The 25214-nt window shown below is 41.9% G+C and overlaps 1 protein-coding gene across 9 annotated transcripts in view; it reads left to right on the forward strand.

Moving 5' to 3' along the window:
* sorbs2a (sorbin and SH3 domain containing 2a) overlaps nucleotides 1-24974 on the forward strand; it is a 40357-nt gene extending 15383 nt beyond the window's left edge. For 2 of the 9 annotated variants that reach the window (XM_028400150.1, XM_028400142.1), the window contains 24 exons: nucleotides 948-974; nucleotides 1211-1335; nucleotides 2810-3235; nucleotides 4688-4814; nucleotides 5147-5322; nucleotides 6998-7064; nucleotides 7648-7698; nucleotides 7826-8039; nucleotides 8165-8279; nucleotides 10397-10468; nucleotides 11643-11699; nucleotides 12333-12382; nucleotides 13190-13365; nucleotides 16689-16768; nucleotides 17149-17246; nucleotides 17588-17702; nucleotides 17816-17944; nucleotides 18702-18896; nucleotides 19012-20040; nucleotides 20819-21301; nucleotides 21755-21838; nucleotides 22480-22517; nucleotides 22808-22914; nucleotides 23443-24974. In XM_028400150.1, the coding sequence (XP_028255951.1) occupies nucleotides 948-974; nucleotides 1211-1335; nucleotides 2810-3235; nucleotides 4688-4814; nucleotides 5147-5322; nucleotides 6998-7064; nucleotides 7648-7698; nucleotides 7826-8039; nucleotides 8165-8279; nucleotides 10397-10468; nucleotides 11643-11699; nucleotides 12333-12382; nucleotides 13190-13365; nucleotides 16689-16768; nucleotides 17149-17246; nucleotides 17588-17702; nucleotides 17816-17944; nucleotides 18702-18896; nucleotides 19012-20040; nucleotides 20819-21301; nucleotides 21755-21838; nucleotides 22480-22517; nucleotides 22808-22914; nucleotides 23443-23504 (4103 nt within the window). In that variant the 3' untranslated portion in view covers nucleotides 23505-24974. The remainder of the gene's footprint in view (nucleotides 1-947; nucleotides 975-1210; nucleotides 1336-2809; nucleotides 3236-4687; nucleotides 4815-5146; nucleotides 5323-6997; nucleotides 7065-7647; nucleotides 7699-7825; nucleotides 8040-8164; nucleotides 8280-10396; nucleotides 10469-11642; nucleotides 11700-12332; nucleotides 12383-13189; nucleotides 13366-16688; nucleotides 16769-17148; nucleotides 17247-17587; nucleotides 17703-17815; nucleotides 17945-18701; nucleotides 18897-19011; nucleotides 20041-20818; nucleotides 21302-21754; nucleotides 21839-22479; nucleotides 22518-22807; nucleotides 22915-23442) is intronic. The other 7 variants (XM_028400158.1, XM_028400167.1, XM_028400173.1 and 4 more) reach the window with 7 other exon arrangements.
* The last annotated feature ends 240 nt before the right edge of the window (nucleotides 24975-25214 follow it).

Genomic DNA, 25214 nt, shown 5'->3' on the forward strand with positions numbered 1-25214 from the left:
GGGTTAACATATATCGTCAAAACATGAGGTAAGTGGCTTGTCATGGAAAATTCAACAACCTGATTTGGCTTGAGCACATTTTAAAAATATTTTAACATTGGCTGTGGCTGCCTCGGTTATACCTATGCAATTTTTGGTCTGCAGGATGCTTTATTTCTAATTGCTGTTAAAGTGCTTTGATTTCTTTTGTCTGGTTCTATTTTATTTGAGCAAGTCAAGCATAGGGCATATTGTACCTACCTGCTGTATTTCTTTTTCCCTTTGAAAGATATACAGTTACCCTGCTCTCACATTGCTTCATGTCATCCTTCTCCCTGTATGTGTGATTTATCAAGGTTTTAAGTTCTGTTCATTCACCTGTCTTTTTTATATTAAATTTCTTTTCATGTCATGTCATTGTCTAATGAGACAATATTGTCAATTGTCTGAATGTTTAAATGACTTACTCTAAAAACTGTTGGAGAGATGTTGAAACGTACTTGAAAGGTGGTTTGTTCTTGTCTCAAAGAGAGAAAAGTTTTTGGCATGCAGCTGTTTCATTATTTGTACCCTCCCCTCTTTTGCAGATATTACAAATTGTAAGCATGCACTCAAGTTTTTAGACATTTAAAGGTTAAATCATGTGGACGGCATATGCATTCAGATAAGCTGAAGCAAAGATAGTTCTTTGTAATTGCTAGGTTATAATTGTCTACCTTGATTCTGGCTGGTTAAAAGCACAATGTCTATCCTTTGTTTGTGAAGATAATATCAAATATTGACTTTGGACTAGGATGCAAGTTTTAATGTAAAGCAGTTTTTTCGATGTCATGTGCTTCTTTTTTCACCTCTGTGCCCTTTTCTCCTTTTGTCTGCTCATTTTACGTAGCATTGACATTTATTGTAAGGATGAATGTGACCACACATTCAGCCATCTCATTATTGCTTTGTCTTCTCTATTTTCCTAGGGAGTGATTCTCACTCTTCAGACTTGGGTATGTCTCAGTTTATTTCCTAATATTGCACATTTATGTATTTATTTCAGGGACAGTGCATATTAATTAACATTCCTGTAAATATGCCAGAGTTAGCCAAAAGGCTAATTTTCATCTGTAGTCCCAAAATGACATGACAAAATGAGCTTTGAAATATCTCATATTAAACCAGACCCAACGTCAAATTAAGACACACTGCAGCTCCATCATGTTAATATTATTTAATTTGTCTTTAGATTCCTGGCGGTCACGCAGTGTAACAGACGGCCTTAAGAATGGAGATGCCAGCAGCTCATCTCTTGCTGCCAAAGGCTTCCGCAGTGTCAGACCTAACCTGCAGGACAAAAAGTCACCCACACAGGTAAAATGTCTCACTTATTAGACTGACTGAGGTTGACATGTAAGAGGTTTCTGTTCTGCTCTTTTAATGTTCCCTGTCATGTTGTGTCAGGATCTCATTGTCTTGTTATACTTCCTCACTATTTGAGATGACACAGTACACCATCATAATTACATAACAACACTATGTACCTAGGCATATATTTGGAATGTCATTCTGTTAAGCTTTGTGCTGATGATATTTCTTATTTTTGTTGTTGTCATTTGACCTTACATTGGCTGCTGCTTTCTAATTGGTTAACAAGGATAAAAGCGCTGTGCCGTTGCCACCCCCCAGAAGAGAGAGTTTTCACTTCTCCCCCACTGGCACTAATCCACCAGACTACAGCTCCCTCATTGCTCTGGCTAATGATTTGAATCCTGGAACACTAACATTCACTAAGAATGAGAAAGCAGTTTTAAAGGAGTCATACACTGTTAGCACAACATCTTCCTACTCTTACTCAGAATCCAGTGAAAACCCAGGTCAACAGGCAAATCCATCCACTGTCCCGAATGATGCTAGTGCATCTGGCACTGCTAATGCACAAGAACGTAAAGTGTCGTCCCTCAAACTAACTCCTGTCACCATTCCCGACCCCCCTGCTCACCTCACCTCTCAAATTGATCGTCAGTCTAAGACCCAGCCATCAGACTGCCCACCACCCACTTCCCCTCTGTCCACGTCCTCACGTCAACCTAGGGATCCCTTCTTTTCTCAACCTCCGACACAGACTGCTTCACTTTCTGTCCACTTGGGCACAGAGGGTCTGAAAAATCCAGCCCCAAATCAAACTCCAACTCCAGCTCCAGCTCAATCCTACGTGGAGATGACAAAGCCTCCACCTGCCATTCCACCAAGACCAGCACCTGCAGAACTGTTGGTACAGACATGATTTTATCCTTCAACAATAGAGCAAAATAGCAATGATGAGCTCATTGCAATACAAGCACTGGGTCCATCAAGAGTGAATAAAGGGTTACATACTATGTTGCAATACATTGTATCATGTTTGGCTGCTATAAAATACATAGGGTACCATAGTTGGGATGTGCCGTAATCTGAAATTAGGCAATTTAAGACACATATTTTATGCATATCATCATGTTACATATGTGTGTTTCCCTTTCGTCTTGATGTTGCCGTCAAACAACCAAAATGTGATGTTTCTTTGGTGTGAACTGTATGTGTGATAATATATGTTTGATTTACTGTGCACTGCAGTTATTGTGTGTATAATTTGCTGCCTTCCACTAACAGCGCCTCTTCAATTCACAGCATTAATCATGTTTCAGAGGATGATGCTGCAGCCTCATGACAGTGGTTTCACTTTGTGTTAGGGTCACATGTTAATTTCACACATATCCCATTTGACAGCGTGGCTAATGAGTAATGTCACTAAGCATTCTCCTCCTTTCCTCCTTTTCATATCAACTCCCTCTTACTCCAACACCAGGGGCCTCCCTCCCCTGACCCCACAGCACGGCACTCCCCATATCGCTGCCACAGCTCAGAGTCACTCGACTACCTATCAGGCCTAATGCCCAAGGCCCTGTCGCCTACCCCGTATGTTCCTTGCGGAGGGGGTAGCACAGCTGGCGCAGTCGGCGGCCCAAGCCATACCGCACTCAGCAGTGTGAGCATCGGTGGCTGCGTGTCACCCTCGGCTTCCCCCGTGACGGTGTCAGCTCTCAGCCACTACTCATCATCCACAGTGGGTCTGCTGGACGAGCTGCAGATCTGTAGCCTGGACTCACCTGGCGCCTCACCCACGCCATCGCCCACGCTCAGCCATGTCTCTACCTACACATCCACTGCTGGCCATGATGATGTGCTAACAACCTCTGCGGCCTCCACTGCTGCAGCAGCCACTGTCACTAACGTAATTATCCAAACCAGTCACCTCTGTAACACACATTATTACAAAGAACAAATGGTTTCCTGCCCTCCCACCACTCATTTGGGTGGCTGAACCAACCCTCCAAAATATGTTTGATTACTACCAATTTTTTACCTTTCACTAACCATCAACTACGTCACACCTGTCAGATATCAACATTAAAAAGAAGCCCACTTTGTTCCCTTGTTATGTTAATGTGTTTGTACTCATTGCTCTATGTCTGTGTGTGCCTGTCTGTGTTTATTTTTGCAATCCTGTGCAGTTACATTGTCTATTAAGGCCAGTTTATATCAAAAATTCATGATGTGACATGGTGAGTCATTTATCCAGTCAGGTACCCATCAGTAGGATAAAGAACACTTTTGGAAGTAATAAGCTTCAGGTTATTAGCATCCTAAAAGACTTCTGTGTCTCAAAAGGTTTATTGTGCAATTTATCATGTGTCAGAACTGTAGTTATATTTCAGCACATTCTGTTTTGAAGGTAAATCAAATAGGTTATGGCATTCATTTGCATGTGCGTGTTGTGCACAAAAGTGATACTGGAGCTGGATTGTTAACTGGTTATGGCTGCATTATTTTGTCTGACATTCACCAAGCTATTAAGATTGTATTGTCGTGCCATTCAAATTTACATTGCATTGTTTGTGCCTCATGGGTTGCCGCTTCCATCGGTGCATTGAAGCATTGCTCAATAAGAGATCCACACCCACAAAGATGCTGATTAGCATGGTTGCTTCTCTAAGAAATTATGGGGTCAGTGAATCAGAAATGTGGCACTAAATCACAGTGGGAAGCTTCAAGCTGTTGGTTTGAGTTATTAGCTGTGGTCTTAAAATCAGCATCTTGTTCAAGTATTTTTTGATAGTCTCGCCAAAAGTGTTTTTTAAAGTAGTCATCATTTTACCTTGACCTCATCATGAATCTTTGGTGTAAACTTGCAAGCCTTGAAATAAAACACAATTTTTTATTCCTTGTCAGATGAAATCATTTCTTCCTATGTCATGTTGAATGGGAGAGCATTTAGCCTCCCATTATAAATACATCATGTCCGCAGTCTCTGTTTGTGTCTACTAATTTATAAAGAAATGTATGTGAATGTGAAAGAGGTCTCTTTGTTTAATATTTTAATGTTTTCTGTGTGTTTTAAAGTGATTTCCTTCACTAACTGTTCTCACATTGTACAGCCACTTCAGATTCAGCCCTTCTTATCAATCACATCATATCCAGTATATGTTCACATATGCATCATTCCTCAGACCTTGTTCTAGCACCCTTATAGTTGCTTGTGGCATAATGATGACTAATGTTGACTTATAAATCTAGAAATTCTGTTATGTTTTTACATTTTAATACTTGAAGATTTATTGCAGTTGTAGACTGTGTGAATGGAGTGTCTTACTGCCCCTGTTTCTGGCTTGTGGGTCACTCTTAGGGGCAGGTCCTCTCTCAGGCTATGAATGGAAGTGCTAGTCACCCACCGAGGCCGATGTCTCCGCCGTCCTATCCTCCACCCCCTGCCTCTCTCCACACTGGGCTCCAGAGACAGAGCAGGAGTTCAGGTGAGTGACTGCTCTTTTGTTGGAACTGAGGATACCTGAGGCTTGTATCATAAAATGTACAGTACACCAAAAATCTCACAGAAATGCATGTTTCCAGAAATCATGACCCATATCCACAGACTTCCTGCCTTAGTTGCCACATTTACTTGGGTAGAAAATAGATTTTGTGTTGAAATGTCCTTGTACAAGATCTTAGATTTGTTTACTGTCAACATGCTAAGAAAGGTTTGCAAAATCCAGGCACAGTGGTATAAGGAACCATTTAACTTGTGTGGGACACATTTCCTCAGAAACTAATGCCATGTCTAATTCTCTTCTTTCTTGTAACATAGAGGGCAGTGAGTTTGTCACTAGAGAATCTGTGGTGTCAGGCCACACCAGCATCAGCAGCACTGTGCCCATTGCCTGCTTCTCAGAAGAAGAAAAGAAGGTGTCCGTCATTAAAGCCCCCCATTATGAAGGCATCGGCCCTGTGGACGAGTCGGGCATTCCTATAGCCATCCGCACGGTAAAGTCAATTGTACTTAAAGCTAAAGGCACGGCTTTGCTTCAGACTACTTCAGTACAGTAGTGTAGCACAGGAGTGTCTTTTGACCCATTTCTATTGTCTTGATGATCTTGTTCACTAGAGAGCGATTACTTTCAGCTGTCAGCAGCTTTTGACTCTTTCTTAAAAGCCATTTCTCACTGCCTCAGTTATCTCTTTCACTCCTCATCTCTCTGTTGGTAATAAAGATGAGCTCAACAAGGTCTTAGCCTTGGTGCTACAAAGTCACTGCTGATTACCTGTCAAAGAGTCTGTGCGTTATCTCGGTTAAGGCCTTCCGTGCATTAACACTCACGTATCCGTTTCTTAAGAGCCTACCGATTGAGAAAGAGAAACAGGAAGAATGAGAGAGGAGCAATAAAAGCAAAGAGAAATGTTGAAAAGAAAAAAAAAGCAGGAAAGAAGAAAAACAGATGCTCCTTGTTGTGAGCAGACAAACATTTTTGTGGCCACTCTATTTGGTAACCGTGGAGAGTGAAGGGGTAATTGGCCGGTCACTTGGCTGTGCCAGTGTTACATGCACAGGCGCACACACTCCTCTGTGGTGCCTCTTCTCTGACCAGAATCTAGGCACAGAGAATAAAAAGAGGATTAAGTCTCTCTGCCATTTGATAGCTCCTTTTTGAAGTGGCTGTTAGATCCATACTGTTTACACAAAGACACACATACCAGCGTCTCCTGGATATTCCATGCAGAGCAACCAGAGCTCCCGCTTTGGTTTTGTAGCAACATGGCCTCTACACCTTTACGGAACAAAACCAAACCTGCTGACATTTCTGAAAGTATCACATGAATACAAATCAGCATTCATACCAAAACAAACTCCCATGGTAGTTTACTCAAGTTACTGATAGCAATATATAGCTTTTTTAAGGCTATTTCTTTGGTTAATGACATTAAGAGTGTTTTTTTGTATTGTGGAGGCACCCTGTGTTTAGTTTCCAGTGAAGTGATATAATATTTCCTTGTCTTTTATATTGAATTGCATTGCATTGAAAACAGATTTTCTCCTGAAGGTCAGTTAAACAGAGAACCTCAAGCTTATGTGAAGAAACATACAAGTTATATTTAGGAGAGAGATTAAAATCTGATGCCTTGACTGACCTCAAACATTGAGAAGTGTTATTTTGTCATTGTGGAGCTGTGTGGCAGCAGTTGGCCATGCTGTTGTTATATTTACACTATAATTGTTGAAAAATAAAACAAAAGTAACAGTGGTTTTATATGACAGTGAGACAATCACAATCACTTTTCAGACTTGCTTCTTTTCTGGTAAAACTGATGCACAAATTAAATAATCTTGACAAGATTATTTCATCCAAATATTTTGTGAGAAGCATTTTGTGCCGTCTGATCATTCCATCGAAACTGTACTCAAGGATGTTTCAAGGGGCGAAACCTCTTTAAAAACAATCCTTGAGTCTAGTTGCCTCAGTTTAAACTCTTGGAAATGACTATGACCTGGATGAATGAGAGCATCCACAGATAAGTGCCAGAAATGGCTGAGTCTCTTTTCTTTGTTCAGTAATGTCTTATTAACCCAGCGGGAATCATTTCATGGTTTCCAACTCTAGCTCTTCAATTTATATTGGATTTTACAGGACATAAACCTTTATGATTATTTCTCTTTCTGCAGACGGTGGATAGGCCGAAGGATTGGTACAAAACTATGTTCAAACAGATTCACAAAGTTCACAAAGCAGGTAAGACAGTGGAATATTGTATGCTTGCTGCTTGTTTGCCTGAGTGTATCTTTGTGTGTCTGTGAATGCCAGATCTTGTTAAAACCAAAAGACCCAAACAACCTCAGAGCCAGAACTCATTAGAGGCTAGCGAACAAGTCTGAAGAGGAGGAGTAATAGGGAGAAACCTCTAATAGACACAGAGCTGTCCTGGGAAATCTGCTCTAATTTTGTGGGCTTGACAATATCACACAATCACGACAAGGCTTGTTTGTTCTAAACTGCGCAGGCTTCTGCTCCAAAAAATGCACAAACATACACACACAAAGTATTTCACAATTGTGTGTGCCTAGAAATTATCTACAGTCTTGGTGCATCATAGAGAATTCCAATGGGTCTTTGAATATTCATGTACTCAATTATTTATAAAGCAATACTACAGCAGCACCAAAAATCTTCTCCTGAACATATTCTCTTTTATAATCGGATGGCTCTAAAAGGTGTGCAGTGTCCTCAAATTTCATATTGGGAACACACAGAATGTGGACGGTCACAGGAAATTAGGATAATGTTGGTTTTGATTCTTTGTATCTTTTTCCTACAGATGATGACTATTCTGACACATACAGTGCAACATACGCTGTCATAAACAACGGTGAGACCTACGGAGATTGTGTTTTAATGTTATTCATCACATTCTGTATGTCTCCTCCTCTCCTGTCTGACTTACTGGCTTAATTTCTTTCTTCCTTCCACTACCTCCTCCATCCTGTCCTTAACAGATGAATACAACCAGTCGTCCAGCACCACCATGGCCCACCCGGCGCCTCGTACACACACATACAGGCCTCTATCCAAGAGCCCCTCAGACAATGGAGGCAATCTGGGGCCTCAGGAGCCTTCACCATCACCTGTGCCCCCACCACCTCCTCCCATGCCATCTCTTCTTCAGCTGAGGGCACGAGACAGTGACCGTGAGAAGGATTTGCAAGACATGTAAGAGGAGCTTCCTTGTTTGAAAGTAATCCTGGTTCTGAAAGGATGGTTTAGTAGTTTCTATAGTGTATAAACTAAACAGTGTCAGCCTATTTTTGAGTAGCGTGTCTTTTTTCTTACGCCAGGAATGAATGGGGTCCTCCTGACAGAAAAGTGGACACACGGAAGTACCGCGCAGAGCCCAAGAGTATTTTTGAGTATGAACCTGGGAAGTCCTCTATTTTGGAGCATGAAAGACCAGTGAGTACTTTGCTTCTTTTGCTGGCTTTGTTCCAAATTCCTATTATTATTCTGTCTGTAAAGGGATTTCTTTGCAGAGTATTAATGTCTAAGAACAGACAGTGATGGTGCTTACTTCACTTTGGAGCTCAGTAGTGTTCATTTCTGTGTTATAGACAACTAAATGTTAGTCATTATTATGTGCTGCAACAGCTACAAAAACAACTGGTTGGCTGGAGCAAGAAAATGGTCACATACAAATATACCTTTCTTACTTGCTATGCTGATTGATGTTACTATGCTATTATATTATGAGCATTTGCATATATATCTCCTGTCAGATTCAACGTGGGCGTTAAAGAGCGAATGTTTCCAGTGCTGCATCCTCTAGTGACTGTACTGGCTGCGGGGGTGAATGACAAAGCAGACAGCAGAGAAAATTACTGTGTAGAGGGGCGAAGAAAAAAAATGAAGGCCATGAGGTGCCTGAGATAATGATGGAATAACCAAGAGTGTCTTACGGACAGGGAACCTTTGGAAAAGAGTGGGTAGAAAAGCTTTTTATGAAGGTTCATCACTGATCTTTAATGTGATGACTGCAAGGAGCACTTCTGGGACAATAATGCATGAGTCAGTTCCTGACAGAGTCAATAATTTAAAAAAAAAAAGAGTACCCACACTGGCTAATCTGCTGTCTGTTCGATACCTTTTTTCCTTCCACTCTGATGGGGAAGTGTCCATTTGGCCAATGACAAGCTACAAGAAACAAAAATATTTTTCCAGCACTCTTCTTCAGTTTTTGTTTCTGTGGGTGTATACTTTGTATTTATGTGATTGGCAGTTCCGGGTCTCGCCTTTTTACAGGGTGACTCATCGGTCTGAAAGCTGAAGTGTCTTTTTAGCAAAGAAATGTTAACACTACAACACCTACAACACTTTTCCTGGCAGCAATTTTATTTCATGTGGGAATAGGGTTAGAAAGAGCAGACAGAGTGGTAAAGCACTGCACCCTGCAGCATGAAGATAACTAAATGAATACAGTATGTGTAAATGGTAACAAATTGAAATGCTGTGCTTAACAGAAATTAGCTAAAGATTAACTACTGGTCTTATTTATTACCTGTAGTATTACTTAACATTCCAGTTTATTGCAGGCTGATTTGATATGAAAATGCATTACTCTGTCATACAAAGAAAGACCTGGGTGTTATAATCTACCATGTGACATCAACAGATGTGACCTTTTGCTTCCTAGAGGAAGTTTGTCCATGAGCTTCATGTCATACATGCAAAGCACGTCAGGATATGCTGTATTTTTTTCTGCTAATATTTACCTTTTGATAAGGCGACACTGTTGCAGCTGGCAACTGTCAATAATACTCCTCGCATTTAAAGATGTCTGGGTAGATGTCAGTAGAATCCATATTCTATATTCTGTGTGTCTTGTTAAAGTAACTTATGCAAAGCTGTATCTATTTGAAATTTTCAGATTTTAGTGGAAAGAAAGTGGAAGATTTCTTACCAGGGCACTTACCATACACAGCAGATGGCACGCACAGGGACTGAAATAGAACTTTAAATAAATAAGAGTGTGTTGGAAATATTTGGATTATTCTGTTAGAGTGATAGAAAGTGCAAGTGGTTTATGCTTCCTTGTTTTTTTCCCCTGCCAGACTCTATTTAGTAGCAGCTTTTTAGGGGAACCAGTCTTGACTGCTGGTATAAATGGTGTTTTATAATTAGTTATTATTAAAATCGATTTTTTTAACCCTCTCAGCTGTTTAACACTAATGGCTCTGCTCTCTTTTGGTTTATTTTACATGTTCTCTAATTGTTATTTTTTAAACTTTTTAATGTTTTAAAAGCTTGTAGCGTATGCCAGCACATGGCACTTGACTGAGTGCTTGTGAGGGTGTACATGTGACAGTTCTGTAGTAGCTCTGCATCATCAGATTTGTTCCCATGGTCGATCTGAAAAACTTCATCCTGGTTCATCCTGTGCCCATCTCCCTGTTCCACCTGTACCCATTCCTAACCATGAGGTCCATGTCTCTCTTTGTGTGTGACTCCTTTCCACACTTCTTTTCCTCTGTCTTTCTTCTACTTCCTCTCTCTCTGTCACTGTCATGCTTTCCCAGACCTATGATGACATAGATTTAGAGAACGAGCCTTGGTATAAGTTCTTTTCCGAGCTGGAGTTTGGGCGGCCGGTAAGTCAGGGCCTAGCTACTCAAACACAACCTTGCTATAGGCATACACCCACTTTCTCCACCCCACCCATGACTTTTAATGTCTCCACCATTAGAATGGGTGGGGCTAGTTGTTTGGGCATGTTGGTTCTTGTTTGGTGCTGTGACCCCCAACACCCTTGTGACAGGCTGTGAAATGTCTGTGTTACTAGGTTTTTTGTTTGTTTTGTTCTGGTGAACAGCAGGCACTAAAAAAAGAAATGCTCTGCTAAATGCTTTAGTGCCCTCTACTGGATGTAGATGGTAATAATGTCCTAGTGGCTTTGGCCAGGGATTGCCTCCTGCCACAGATGGGGGATCAGATTACCCAACCTGACTGATTTGTCATGAGGACAAGCCTCTGCCCATTGCTAGTGCATGACATCAGGTGGGCTTATTTTAAATGTTCAGGTAAAAATTTCATACATGACGCTGGCATGACTATTTCTCCCCTCATAGCCATGTTAAGCTGTGTTTTGAGATTTCTACCTGCAATATTTTAAATGCTTCACATCACTCAATAAGCCCTGTAGAGTTTAGACGATACTTCACATGCACTGAAAGATCCTGCCAGGACAGAATCTCACAGTATGTTCAGTGTTTTATTGAGGAGAAAGTCACAGTGTGTTTTGACAGACCAAATGAATGAGATAATCTGCATTAAATATCACAGCACTTTTGATTGTGCAAGTTATTGCACTCTCAAATAAACACCACACTGCAGCTTGTGCTTCACTTGGCTCTCTGCATAACAGCTTGTTCTCACACTGTGCATGTGTGTGTGTGTCTGTGTTGGTGTGATAGTTGTGCAATTTTATTGGGAAATTAGCATAAGAATAAAGCATTAATAGATTGCATTAGGACATGCTTATGAAAGCATGTCATTTATATGTGTGCCTTTTTGTCAGTGAATGTCTGCTAGTGTTGAGTGAGTGCTCATGTGTACATTGTGCAAGCAAAGCACATGTACAGCACTTGTGAACTAGTCCATCTCTTGTTACTCGGGTTCTCTAACGGGTGTCACTCTCTCCACATGTTTCTTTTTTTGGTTTCTCCCCATGATGTCACCACTGCTTCTCCTCCTTCACCTCATCTTCACCTTCCTCCTCCTTTTCTCCTCCCCCTTCCTGCTCACTGCTGCTGCTTGGGGCTCAAGCCTCCTAAAAAACGGCTGGATTATAATCCAGACATCTCCACTCGCCAGCGTATTGAGGTAATCTCACATTCATGAGTGTTCCAATAATGTTGCTGGATTCACATTTTCTAACCAATCACATGTGTTAAAATGACAGATTAAGGAGTAATTGAGATGCAGTTGTTTAATTAATAAAAGCTGTCTAGCTGTTTGCTTTGATAATCCTAAAATGTGACTGCAGATATGAATTTTAATTTTATTTATAAGGTGCAGTTAGAATTAATAGACTTTCCTTTAACCTTTCTAGCATAATTTCCTGATTGCACTTGATGCTTTTAGCATCACCTCACTCAGGCCATTAGATCACTGAACAACATTTACCCATTCCAGCTGATCCATGCCAGGTTTTGCAGGGCAACATTTGCCCCCCTGAGCTGAGCTCAAAACATCCTTCAATACATCAACCTTTGCCATCATCCCTCAGAGCAGCAGAGAGAGAACACAAATTAACCTTCAGCCCATGCACCGGTAGAGCTCCTCTTGGTCAGGTGTGCCATGTGGAACCAGCATCCATCACACCTTACACTGGGGGAGTGTTTTGAGCGTGGCACAGCAACAACCGCATGCAGGCTGTGCATTGTAAGCTACTCTGGTGAACGTCTTTGTTCATGTGGGGCTCACTTTTCTCTTTTGTTGTCTGCCCTATTTCAGACATCCCTTCACATCGCTCCTGCTGACAAAGCTCCAGAGAGACCTGCAAGGTAACCGCTATTTCTTTTCTATTTTCCTCTGCATCCACACCATCCCCCTCCCCCATCCTCTCAGCAGCAGCCATCCTTGTTGTGATTCAGCACAGTATCACAACTCTGCTGTTTCTTGCCTTGTCTCTGGTGTAAATATCCTGTGTCTCCTATTAATGATGATTTGCAAGGATTAGTGTTAGTCTTTATTTGCTTTTGTCACTGATGGCAGGATGCTTTGCATCTCCTTCTCAATAACTGAGCCAGAATAAATTAACCCAGTAAACCCATTGATTCTGCCCTTCATCTCCTATCCTTCCTTCAACCCCCCTCGTCTTTCTTTTCTTGTCCCACTCCCTTTCACCAATGGCCTGCTTATTCAGTCGCATTTTCCACGGTGGGCAAAAGGTGATGAATAGGCTGTGTAATTCATGCGGTTGAAGTGTGTTTATTCTGCATTAAGAGACAAGAGTTTTTTTGTTTGTTTTAGACATTTTAAAACCAGAGGATACCAGAGATTTTTTTATAGGATGAGTTGTAAGTAAGCTTGCAATATATTCATTGTTTTCATATTGCTGAAGATAGAGTGTAAAATTCTGTAAATCCAAAAATGACCATGAAAACCTTCAGTGCACAAAGTCATTTGTTTTTCTGGTAAGAGCTGATACAAAACTGTTCACTTGCTGTAATAGTAGTAATTCAGTACTCAGTATAATATATAAATGCAGGTAGGTATTTATTGTGCCTGAATTCACTTTGCTGTCTGCAAACTGCCTTCACAATTGTGTAGCGTTCTGAAAATAGTTGTCATTGATGTCTGTGTTGTAGTGCTGCCAGTGACTACAGGAAAAGAAGGAAGTCTGAGCCTTCAAGTTCCCAAGTGAATGCACAGTCTCAGAGTAGAGCTACAACTTCCCCTAAACCAGCGGATGCCTACAGACCCAGCAGCAGCCTAAAGAAACCTGTCATCCGTTCCTCACCATCCTCACCCTCCAGAGCCAAAGGTACACAAATATACAGTGACATGCCTTTTTTCATTTCCGGTAATACCTTTGTTCTCCGTATCTCTTTGGCTTTGTCTTCTCCCCAGACATACTTTGTGTACCACATCACCAGAAATCAAAAGATCAAAAGACCTTACTGGGTTTTTCACAATAGAATGACTGTCTGGTGTAAATGTAGGTTTATTGATAGGTGGAAATCTCAGAGAAAAACACATCAAATCTTTTTTTCATCCTTTCTCTCTCCTTGTTGTTCTCCCTCTCCCCCAGCTACTCCACTTTTTCGCTAGGTATTATTCCTTAACCTGCTTTCTTCCTTCTTCTCTTTCACCACGCTGCTCTCTGTTGGACTACTGAAAGGTGGGGACGCATGCAACATGTATTCAAACAGTTTGACCTCCCCAAGATCTTGTCAGGGCCCCTTTCTGCCCCCTGTCCCCTCTGACCCCATCCAGTGTCATGAGGATACAAGTCAGGAAGGCAGCTCTTCTTCCAAGCAGTCGGTCTGTTGTAAGAACAGTTGGCAGACAAAGAACAAGGACACTGAGGCATGGAGCAGTGCGGAGGAAGTGCCACCCTCCCCTGGCAAACTCAGATCACGCAGCTGCGATGACTTACTCAATGATGATCATTCTGGCTCAGGTGGACGCAATGCCACTCGCTCAGAAAGCGCTGGGTCACTGGTGTGCGATGGTAATCCCTCAGCAGTTTCCACCTCCACTCGTTCGCTCCCCCGGCTCCACCGACGACGAGCGCATGACTCACCAGGGTTTCTACAGCTCTACCGTAAGATGCACCAGATTGATCGGGCTCAGCTCATCCCATCTGAAGTCATCCGGTCAGTACGCGCTCGCATACTTGAACTGGAACGCCAACCTCATCTGCATCGACATCGCCTCTCTCCTTGGAGACCCTCATGGGGTGTGGAAGTGCCACATGACATGGTGCCAAACCGCATTTCTGAATATGAGCGTCTTATTCAGAAGTCCAAATCTATGCCAAACTTGGGTGACAGTGAGGCACTTTCAGGCACCACCACACCAGGTGGCTCATCGTCTCGAGCTAGCAGTGGTGGTGGCGGTACACCAAGTTTTCCAAAACGCCGTTTTTCTATAGAATCTTTGTTAGAGGAAGACAATAATGGGAACAGTGGACCAGTAACACACAGCATTGATCACCTGCACCGACCACGTAGCCCACCAGAGGGCCAGCCACGTGTTGGGCCAGAGCCCAGCCGTGGTCGGTCCTTTCCTGCTCCTCCTGTTCCCCAACAACAAGCCAACCCCGATTTTTCTGACAGTGAACAAGACGCTGTTGCATCTGACCTCAGTGATTTCATCCAAGTAGAGGGCTCCTCATTTTGCAGTGAGAGTGACTTTGACCATTGCTCACTAACCTCTTCTGAGAGCCTGTATGGCTCGTCCACCCTCCACCACCACCTCCGTCACCACCACCACCACCACCACCACCATCACCATCCTGGTCACCAAAGTCTTGGCCAGAGCCAGGGCTATCAACACCGCCACCTCATCAGCACCTGCAAAGGTCGCTGCCCCGCCTCATATACTAGGTTTACCACCATGATACGCCATGAGAGAGAACGAGCACGCCAGGAGCGCCACAGACCTTCACAGCAGAACCGCAGCATCCATTCCCAGAGCCAGAGCTCACAGTCCCAGCAAGCAATGTCCAAGTTGGCCTTCCTGGTCAGCCCAGTGCCTTTCCGCAGGAAAAAGGGCTCACCACCTACCTCTAGAAGAAGCAATGGTGGTGGAGGTCGAGGCAGCAGACCCAAGTCCAAGCAGGCCATTTATGAAGCTCTAGATGCAGCTTTAAGAGACATATATGAGCACATTCAAGCAGAACGAGGCCATAGAAACACAAGGCCACCCGATGATAGCATCTTGAGGAGAATCCTGGCTGAACTGCTGCCAAATGTGCCTGAGAGAAGCTCCTCATTACGGGGGAGGAGAGGGTGTTGGCAAGGGGATCATTCCTGTACATCTTTGTACCCAGATGGGAGCCCAACTGGGTATGCCCCATATAGGGGGGAGCCCTCCACGCCACGGCTGCAGTCACCGCGGGTACAGTCACCACGGCTACAGTCACCGATCAGTGCCTGTTATGGACGACACCTGGAGACCTCAAACAATAATGAATATGGAGAAGAACAGGGCAATGGAAACGGTCTCTGTTATTCAGGTGGAGATAAGACACATATTGCACCTCACATATGCACATATGCACTTTGTGTTGTAGTCTACTTACACATTTTCCACAGTGACAGAATACATGACCACAAATATCGATCACACACATTTAAGTCAGTTCTTATTTCACTACTGCCTGCGCTTGTTGCCCTCTTTCCCTTATTGGTCCACCAACATTTCCATGACTGCATTTCTGTTTATTTCTGACCTTTATTAAGACCAATTTACTGTAAATTCTCAAGTAAAATCTGGGCATTTATTTCAAAACTAATGTCAGTGCAACCTGTCCTCCGATGTCAAACATTGAAGGACAGGCGAATTATGCCCCTTTAGCTACTGGAAGGGTTTTAATTTCAACCATTGCAGGAGACACTGTTAGTAAGACATTATATTTTTATTGTACTGTTGTAAATGGGAGGTTATACCAGGAACAGTTCATAATGCCGAAAAGTGTCTTGTGGTCAAAAATGTAGATGACAAATAAAATGTTTTATTTCTGCAGAACATGAATACTTGAGAATTTACAGTATATTACTCTGATGGCAACCTAGTCTCCAGAAACTCGTTTTTTTCACACCACAAAACTGAACATATTACTGGATGGTGATCAGCCTATTTTCAAATATATTACATAGCAGTGTGTTCTCTTTCTGCTCTCAGCGAACCATATTTAGTTACATAAAAACATTTTTTAATGACAGGGTTGCCTGTTGGAGTATAAAATAATATTATTTTACCTAAGTGATTATTGTTTTGACTTAAGCGCTTTTTTGAGGTATAATTTATGGAGTCATCATTTTCTTTCCTTTAAGCCATTTGCTTGTATTGTATGTTTGTGTTTTATCACATTTTTTTACCCTTGTTTCATTTTGTGTTCCAGTCATTGTGTAGGATAGTATGTGTCTGATTGTGCTTTGTTTTATTGGACAACATCCCGTCACCTTGTTTTTTCCTATGAAATGGAAATAAAACATACCTACTGTTGACCCAGACTTTCATTCCCTCATTTACCTATTGGAATGCCATCATCACCGCATTATTCAGTACTTTAAGTTGTAGGTAGTAATGCGCTATAACAGTGGTTACTATAGTAACTCTTCTCTCTGCTCAACACAGACCAGGATGTCTCCAGGAGTTATTCCACCATGGATGGACGCCACACACCCCAGAGCAGAAGACCTACTCCTGACAGAGAGGTACACTGAAGCTGGTTTCAGGGATTTCCAGGACACATTAGTGTGTTCAATGTGAAAGAACAAAATATATATAAAATTTGAGAGCTGACAGTAGATTTACTTTGCAAGTCTGCTGGATTCTCATGATATCCTGACAGCCCAATCTTTTTTGGCTATGTGCTTACTGTACTTTACAGTAACTAATGGCAGAAGCTTTAGGCTATATGGGCATGCATTTCTGCCTTTAATTTCCATTGTTACAGCACATTAAAATGTATTAATAATAATTAAATATATATATATATATATATATATATATATATATATATATATTATTTTTTTGTGTGTGTTATACATGGTAATGCTTTGGGGCCTTTCTTTCTCTCACTCTGCTCTTTTAGGTCTCCCATAAACAGATGACACAACTTATTCTGTTCTCTCTCCTCCATCAGAAACAGCCCGCAAGAGCCATTTATGATTTTAAGGCACAAACAGCTAAGTAAGTACGGTAATTTTACCTTGCACAGACAAAGAAGCCAAGCTTCGAAGCACGATTCCTACTACTCATCAGCTCATCTCAACCTGCTGCATTTGATGTTATTATTTCTTTTTTTTACTTCATTTTTGAAGCTTTTCAAAATCTTACCGCTACACCAAAGTGATTTGTTGTCATGATTATTAAATGTATGCATGATTAAATCTGATTTTCGATGTGCATTACTGCTAAGACCGTCATCTCTTCTTTTTTACATGAAATCCTATAGAAGCTCTTGTGTCATGTTCAGTCCTGTTTTTCATCTACAATCAATAATGCATGCAACAACACTTCACTGTGTGCAGGGAGCTGACTTTTAAGAAGGGTGACACGGTGAACATCATCAGGCAGATAGATAGCAACTGGTATGAAGGAGAACACCGTGGAAGGATAGGGATATTCCCTATATTATACGTAGAGGTAAGTGTGCTGCTGATATGGGGCCTTATATGTCTTTGTTTTTATTCTGTGTGTCTGTTTGCAGCTTTGTCTTACTTGTAGTTAAAGTGCCATCCAAACTTGTTTTCACACAGAAAATGCCGTCCTCAGAGAAGCAGCAGCCAATCCGTCCTCCTCCTCCAGCACATGTCAGAGAGATTGGAGAGGCAGTGGCTCGCTACAACTTCAATGCTGACACTAATGTGGAGCTGTCACTAAGAAAGGTACTCATTAATGTTTTTACATATATTAAAACCTGTTTCCAGTATTTCTGGATAAGAACAAAAACTTTATGATCCCTAACAATGTTATCAGATGAAACTATATTTCATTTAATTTCATTCTAAAGGCATGTTATCATTCAAAACATGAAAGTAATCACTTTTAATGTTACTATTGGATACCGATCATTATGGAAATCCTGACCACAGTTTTCACTTTTGCAGAAGAGGCCCAGAAATATTGAACAGAAACATTTATGATGACACTAGTGAAGAAATATACTGTACCACGCCTCCCAATCATTAAGGCATCTCCCTGCAGAGCTGTAGCATTTACATATTGACTAATAAGGTTAAAACTGTCACTAAGAGAACAGCAGAGGATGCATGTTTTCTCTCCTAAAGAGAGAGGTTCTTGTGCTTAGGTCATGAAGAGTTACTCTGTGTGCTATTTTTTCACTTTTGCTGGTCCCTGTGAAGACAAAGTGACCTTTGTACACTTACTTCAAAGAGGAAAGAAGGAAAATCCTCTGTTGCTTTGATGCACCTTCTTCAGTTGGATTCCTGGCAGGCCATGTAGAAGATCAATTCTAACCCTTTCCCCTCCTTTGGAGTAATTACACACATGGCCACCTGACTACAAAGATCAAACCATACATTAATAATTGTAATAATTGTTTTTACAAAATATGATCAGTAATACAGCTGAGTTTTGTTCATTACAGCAGTGCTGTGTGTTATGTTTTCACTGTGTTTGCAGGGTGAGAGAGTTATTGTGATACGGCAGGTGGATCAGAACTGGTATGAGGGAAAGATCCCAGACACAACCAAACAGGGCATCTTTCCTGTGTCCTATGTTGACATCGTCAAGCGCTCTCCATCCAAGAGCTCCGCCCACCACATAGATCCACATGGTTACCCTGGTAACAGAACGCCAAGCTCCACACCCATCAAGGTAAGACAGTCACTGCAACAAATGATGACAAAGGAGTGCCATCCAGTTTTTTTCTGGCCCTGTGAAGTGTTTAAACACATTCTGTTCCTTCCGTTTTATTTTTACTTTCATGGAGCCTTTCTATCATCTACCTCCATCTTCCACCACCCGTGACCTCCCCTCCCCTCACCCTTCTATGAGAAGGCCTGACCTGCAGGCCATCACTGCCGAATGGCTATCCCTCACATTGGACCCGTCAGCATCCACTCCAACACGGTCCCTTACCACCACCCCTGCACCCCCCACACCTCCCCCTCTTCCTGCTGACTTTGCACCTTTCCTGAAGGCACAAGAACCTAAGGCACTGTCACCTGTGCCATCACAAAAAGTCTTCACCCTCTCACCCTCTGCATTTTGTAGAACCCCCACTTATAAAGAGAGGAGCCACACCACATCTGTCCAACCTGTCCTTCAACCTCCATCTCCTCCACCTCTTCCTCTTCCAGCTCCTCATCCTTTATTCACCACTCCGCTTGCTGACTCTTCCCTTCAATATAATTGTGGTGGAGGGTTACACATCACAGAAGCAGCGCAAATGTTAGATACAACTAAGCCAGAGATTTTCTCCTGCACAGTGTCAGTGCCAGTAAAGTCACCCTCCCAACTTCCACAACAGCAAGAGTCCACTGTGCAGGTACACAAACACAGCAAAAGCCCTGACATTGAGCTGCAAGTAAAAGACCCTTATGACGAGCTGCTCTCCATGATTCTGGATGGCTCCAGCAGCACAGATGATGGTGACAGTTTGAAATTGTCTCCAGTAGGTTTCCCTCCAGCCGAGCTGAACATAGAACCTCAGAGCAGATGGTTGCAGCCAAAAGCTGAAGAAAACCCTCATCCAGCAGAGAAACACCCTGCAGTGGCTCCAGCCAGCGACACAACAAGCAGCATGTGGTTAGAAGTGCAATTTTACAAGCCTGTAATAATGGAGCCCATTTTGAGGGAAGAGCAGTCTAAAACTGCAATTGAGGAACCGTTTGAGTCTCAACAACCACCATCAGTTAAAGGGGAGCTGTTCACTGAGTTGTTCATTGAGGAAGAGGACGACACTAGACAGGACAAAGAGGAGGACATTAAAGTTTTAAATGAGAGGCTTAGTCCACAGGTAGAGAGCATGGTGTGAGCTGGTGTGATATTGCAGGACCCTGGAAGGGACATGGAGGAAAATAGTATTAGTGTTTTTGTTCTCCCCAAATTTTGGCCAAAAAGATTATCATACTTTTAAATGGAGGTTTATGAGTGTGTCCTACCCCATCCTCAAACAGACTACACACACTGTACACACACTGTCCATACTCTGCACACCCGACAGTGCACTCTGTGCAGACAACCAGGCAACATTGAGCCCAGAAAACTCAAACATAAGCATGGTTGGAGAGAACATTTTCCATTTATATCTGCTAGTCACCAATATAGAGGTCATGCCTTTGTGAGGTGTGGTATATTTCTAAATAGGGCACAGTGGGAAAAGTGACTTTTGCCAAGGCATCAGCTTTCAATAGCACAAGTGGACATGGGATATTTATTTATTTACTAACTTATATGCTATTTCCACCTGCCACCTCAGCTACTCTGACTGTTTTGAAACCTAAACATTAACAGACTGTGACTCTATATTATTGTTGCATTGGAATTAATAAAGAATCCAAAACTTCCTGTTAAAATCTTGAGACCTTGATTTGTCTTAGTGTTTTTATTTTATTCTTTTTTTGGTTCTTGTTGGACTTGGCTAAAATATTTCTTTTCTAGTTAACATATAATCAGATTTTTCCTCCATGTCTCTTCTATAGTTTGGTAAATTACGAACGACGGCATCAAAGGATTTCTCGAGTTCTCATGTGATTCAGCCTGAGTTTTCATGTGTGTGTCTTTACCCCCAATAGGCTGAGGTCTGTCCTTCTACTCTGAAACAGCTTCCTCACCCCAGTCTCTCCTCACCCTCCACACCACAGCCTCTGACCTCCACACTCCCCCCTTCTTCTACTACTACTACTACTACTTCTTTCTCCTGGTCACAACAGCATGAGCATCGCGTCATCCCTCCCTCACCCCCTGTCTCCCCTCGACCCCCATCACTTCCCCAACTGACAACATCGCCACTACCTCCAGCCTCTTTTTCTGTCTCACCTTCTCCCCTCCTCCTCTCTCACCCAAATGCAGACGTTCCACCCCAGTCCTTTGTCTCTCACCTCTCAGGCTCTCACTGTCTTTCTCGTCCAGTCACATCCTACACTGTCTCAGAGCCATCTTTTCCCCTTCCCTCCCCATCTCCCGCTAAAACTGTCTCTCCTCCCCTCTCTACTCCACGCTCTCCTCCCACTGTCCCCACTCTACCCCATCCAGGACGTAGGTCCCCCAAGGTGAAGGTAAACCTGGAATGTGGTAACTTTCTGTTGAGGATTATGTAAATGTGTTTCCCTGTCTGTTGTGCTGGTGACTTTGGTGGCTGACCTATGCCATGACAGCTTATTGCTTCCCTGTGGTTAATGTTATAAATTGAGCTTTTAGGTTTAGCGGCTGTAGAATACTAGAATATATCAACCGATTAACAAATAGTGAAAATATTGCTAGCTGACACTGCAGTGTGTGTTTTATGTGCCTCATATATTAACAACATGTACCTGCCAGCATAATGTCAGACGTTAGAGTGTGAGCTGCATCCGTTGGTGATACAGTGGTGTTATTAGGAGGATTTTCATTGGCATGTTGATGGATGGTGTTTAATAGCATGGCATTCGACACCCTGCTTGTGTGTTCATCTGACATGGTTACTATGGAAGATTATAGGTGTGTTGCTTCTGGTCTTTCTGCCTGTTAAGCAGGATCCGGTTGTTGGTGGTAAACCTCCTCGTAGTCCCATCTTGTCCCGGAGGTCCTATCTGTCTCCTGTTAGAGGTCGAAGGGTATGAGGGCATGTCTTCATTGAACCGTTTTACTCTGCAGTCCTTTAAGTGTGCAAGAAGGAAGCCAAGCCATATCATTTCATTACTGATTTTTATACAGTGTATTAGTGCATAATATAGAAGGATAATGTTCTACACATGGTGTTATTTTAACCTCATTGAAAGATGAGATAGATAGATGAAGATAGTATAAGAGAAGTCTCCCTGTCGTCCTTTGATTTGTGGTGTTGTCAAAGCCTTGAGTTTGACATGTGGCTGTCGCCATCTTATTTTTGAAGCTCGACATAATGGTTTAGATGACTCTGGATTCGAGGACACAATGTAGATCTGTACTGTAGTGCAAGATTAAGACTTGTTGTTGTCATTAGCCACACACCAAAGCACAGCAAGCTACAACCTCATGATGTATTAATAAAGTTCTTAAACAAGCCCAAAAACTTATCAAAGTGTTTACTGAAGTCGGATGTAAATTACCACTAGAGCCACTAGAGTTGCCCCCTGGTGGCCAATGGAGAGAATACAGAGCCAGAGGCTACATCAACTTCTCCTGTACAGTCTGTTTTTATTCTCCTCAAACACAAAACAAAATCCTTAAAACATCACATTTTGACTGATTATCCCTCTGTGTTTCTCAAACTCAGCGTTTGGTGCAGGACGCCCTCCACGGTGGAGGAGACCCGTAAGTCAAATTTGTTTTCATAAATGTGTAGTTTTGCTGTAAGCTGCTTTCATCAAAGAAAAGAAAGTGTACATTGGTTAGGAAGGTATTTAGGGTAATATCAGAACAGTACATGTAATCAAAGCAGACATTCATACAATTTATTTTTTGAATTGATCTGTTTTCTGCATGACATAAATGAATGTGTTGTGTAACATATAGAGTGATAGTTGTGTGATACACACACAAACACAAGCTAGAGTGTTATTAGTGTATCATGAATAATTCACATTAGTTTCTTTATAACACAGGTACCAAGCCCTGTACCACTACATGCCTCGCAACGAGGATGAGCTGGAGCTGAGAGAGGGAGACATTGTTGATGTGATGGAGAAGTGTGATGATGGCTGGTTTGTTGGTACGAACAGAAGTTCCTGCATGAAACCAAAAAAATACACCGGTTGATCATTTCTTTAAGGAGACATTGCCTTGGAGTTTGCACCATGTAGTACCATTATTTTGACATAAAGACACTCACACTCAGCAATGTACAGCAGATAGATGAGTTGCACTGCAGACCACAGGTAAAATGTGAATTTTGGGGATTTTGGGGTGACCTGTTGCTTTACTATCACTACATTCTCTGCTACTACTAATAGGAAGTCAGCCTAAAACACAAATCACAAAGTTGCATCATGTGGTAAAGCTGTCATATAATGATGAATAAAAATGTCCCCTAAACCTCGTGAATAGGAGAAATATTACCTGATGATTGTGTTCATTCACTGGTTAAACTGATACTGGCATCAGTGTGTGAAATGGTTGGATCTGTATTGTAGAAGTACCACTAGATGTCAGAGTTGCCCCCCTTATATGCCTTTAAAGATGAAGCCGAGGTTTCTGCTAATGTTCAACAGTCTCCCATCATTTCTGTGTGTTTGTGCAGGGACCTCTCGAAGGAGCAAGTTGTTTGGAACCTTCCCAGGAAACTACGTGAAGCAGCTATAATAATGATTCCAGACTCCTCGTGGCCCTCTCTGTGACACGCTCATCGCCCTCAGCACAGCACCCGCAGGACATCAACAAAGACCTGCCGCACATCTATGTGTTTTTGTGTGTATGTGTGTGTGTATGTAAGTTTGTGTGAGTGTGTGTGTGGCTCGTCAGCTCCACGGACTGAATACTTAGCTCTAACTAGCCACCTTTAAAAGAAGACTTCTATGAAATAATATTGTTTTTTTATCCTATCTTTTTACCCTTATTTTTCTATCATGAAGAACCCAGATCTCACCCTCCAGTCAGTGACCTTTAACTTTTTGCCATGATGGATGGATGTAGAAGGACCACCGTGACGTTTTCTCTCCTTTTCAGCTGTTGAAAGGCAACAAGATCACATAGTTTTTTTATGCAATAAAACTCCAACTTTAGTTGAATTCAGTGTTTAATGAACTTCAGTCAGTACAGAGTGTTGTAAAAGCAGTATTGTGTGTATTGTGTTTTGGGGGATCGTAGCCAACATGTTGCATCATCCTGCCTGGTAGAAGGTTGGTATTCCACACAGCTACATGTGGATCAACTGCATGTACGGTATGTTAGTAGGTTGCCTGGTCATTGGTTGATAAGAATGTTTTGGAGCATATTATTATTAATCATAAATTCTACACCTCAATACAATATGACACTGTTATATGTTTGTTTGATGATTAGAAAACACAAAGATGTTTCGGTTATTTTCACAGTAGGATTGATGCACTTTAACAAAACTTGAACACACATCTGTGTTTGTTTTATTTCACACAAAATTCAACACACTAGAGGGTTCTCTGACTGTGGGGGCTTCAGGGAACGTAGTCATGTGTGGAAAGGTTCCTGAACGTTTTAGGTATTATATTTATTAGAGGAGGAGTGCTGATGAAACTGGGATGATTTTAGTAAGGACAGGTCACCATATTGCTTTTTTGTTGTTTTTTTTAACCCACATTTAACCGGAAGCATTATTTTATTGTTATGTATCATTGTCCTGATAGGTTGTGAGTGTGACAAATGACATGATAGCTGATGGGTTACAATGATTTGCAACATGTCCTGTTGTTTAATGTTGAATTTATTTAAGTCAGAAACAGGACACAAAAGCGTTTTATGAAAAAAAGCTGCAGTCATGTAAGCCGCAGTTTTTAGATTAACCCTGTTGTCAGAATGAGTGTATCACCGTGTGTGTACTGTTTGGAATATTTCCATCATTTTGCTCTCTCTCTTTCATTTTATGTTTTGACACTGACAACAAAAAGTTACAGCACCTTAAAATATGTTATCACTCATTGTCCTTCACGTCACTCCCCGTCATTCACGGTTTCAGCTGGTGTGATGACACTCTGTGTGTGACTGTGTGTCTGTTTTTGTAAGCCTTTTTGTATGAGAGCTGTAAAATGGCCAACATCCACTTGCTTTATAAAGTCAGCTTTTTCTCACCCACCATCACATTTGGTTTCCTCTCTTTCTTCACATTTTCTTCATCAGTGGTGCTAATTTCCACTTTTTTCCCCTCGCTCCTCTTTTTCTTATTTCCCCATTTTCAGTATTTAAACTGAGGTTATTGTAGGTAGATTCAGTAGAGTTGGCAATTGCTGCCTTACATCCAACTCGATAATTTAATAGCCATGTATATGTAAACCTCTTCTGTGATGCAAAAAATTAATTTATGCATATGTAGTCTAGGAC

Source organism: Parambassis ranga, chromosome 1 (genome assembly GCF_900634625.1).
Source record: "Parambassis ranga chromosome 1, fParRan2.1, whole genome shotgun sequence".
Lineage (NCBI taxonomy): Eukaryota > Metazoa > Chordata > Actinopteri > Ambassidae > Parambassis > Parambassis ranga.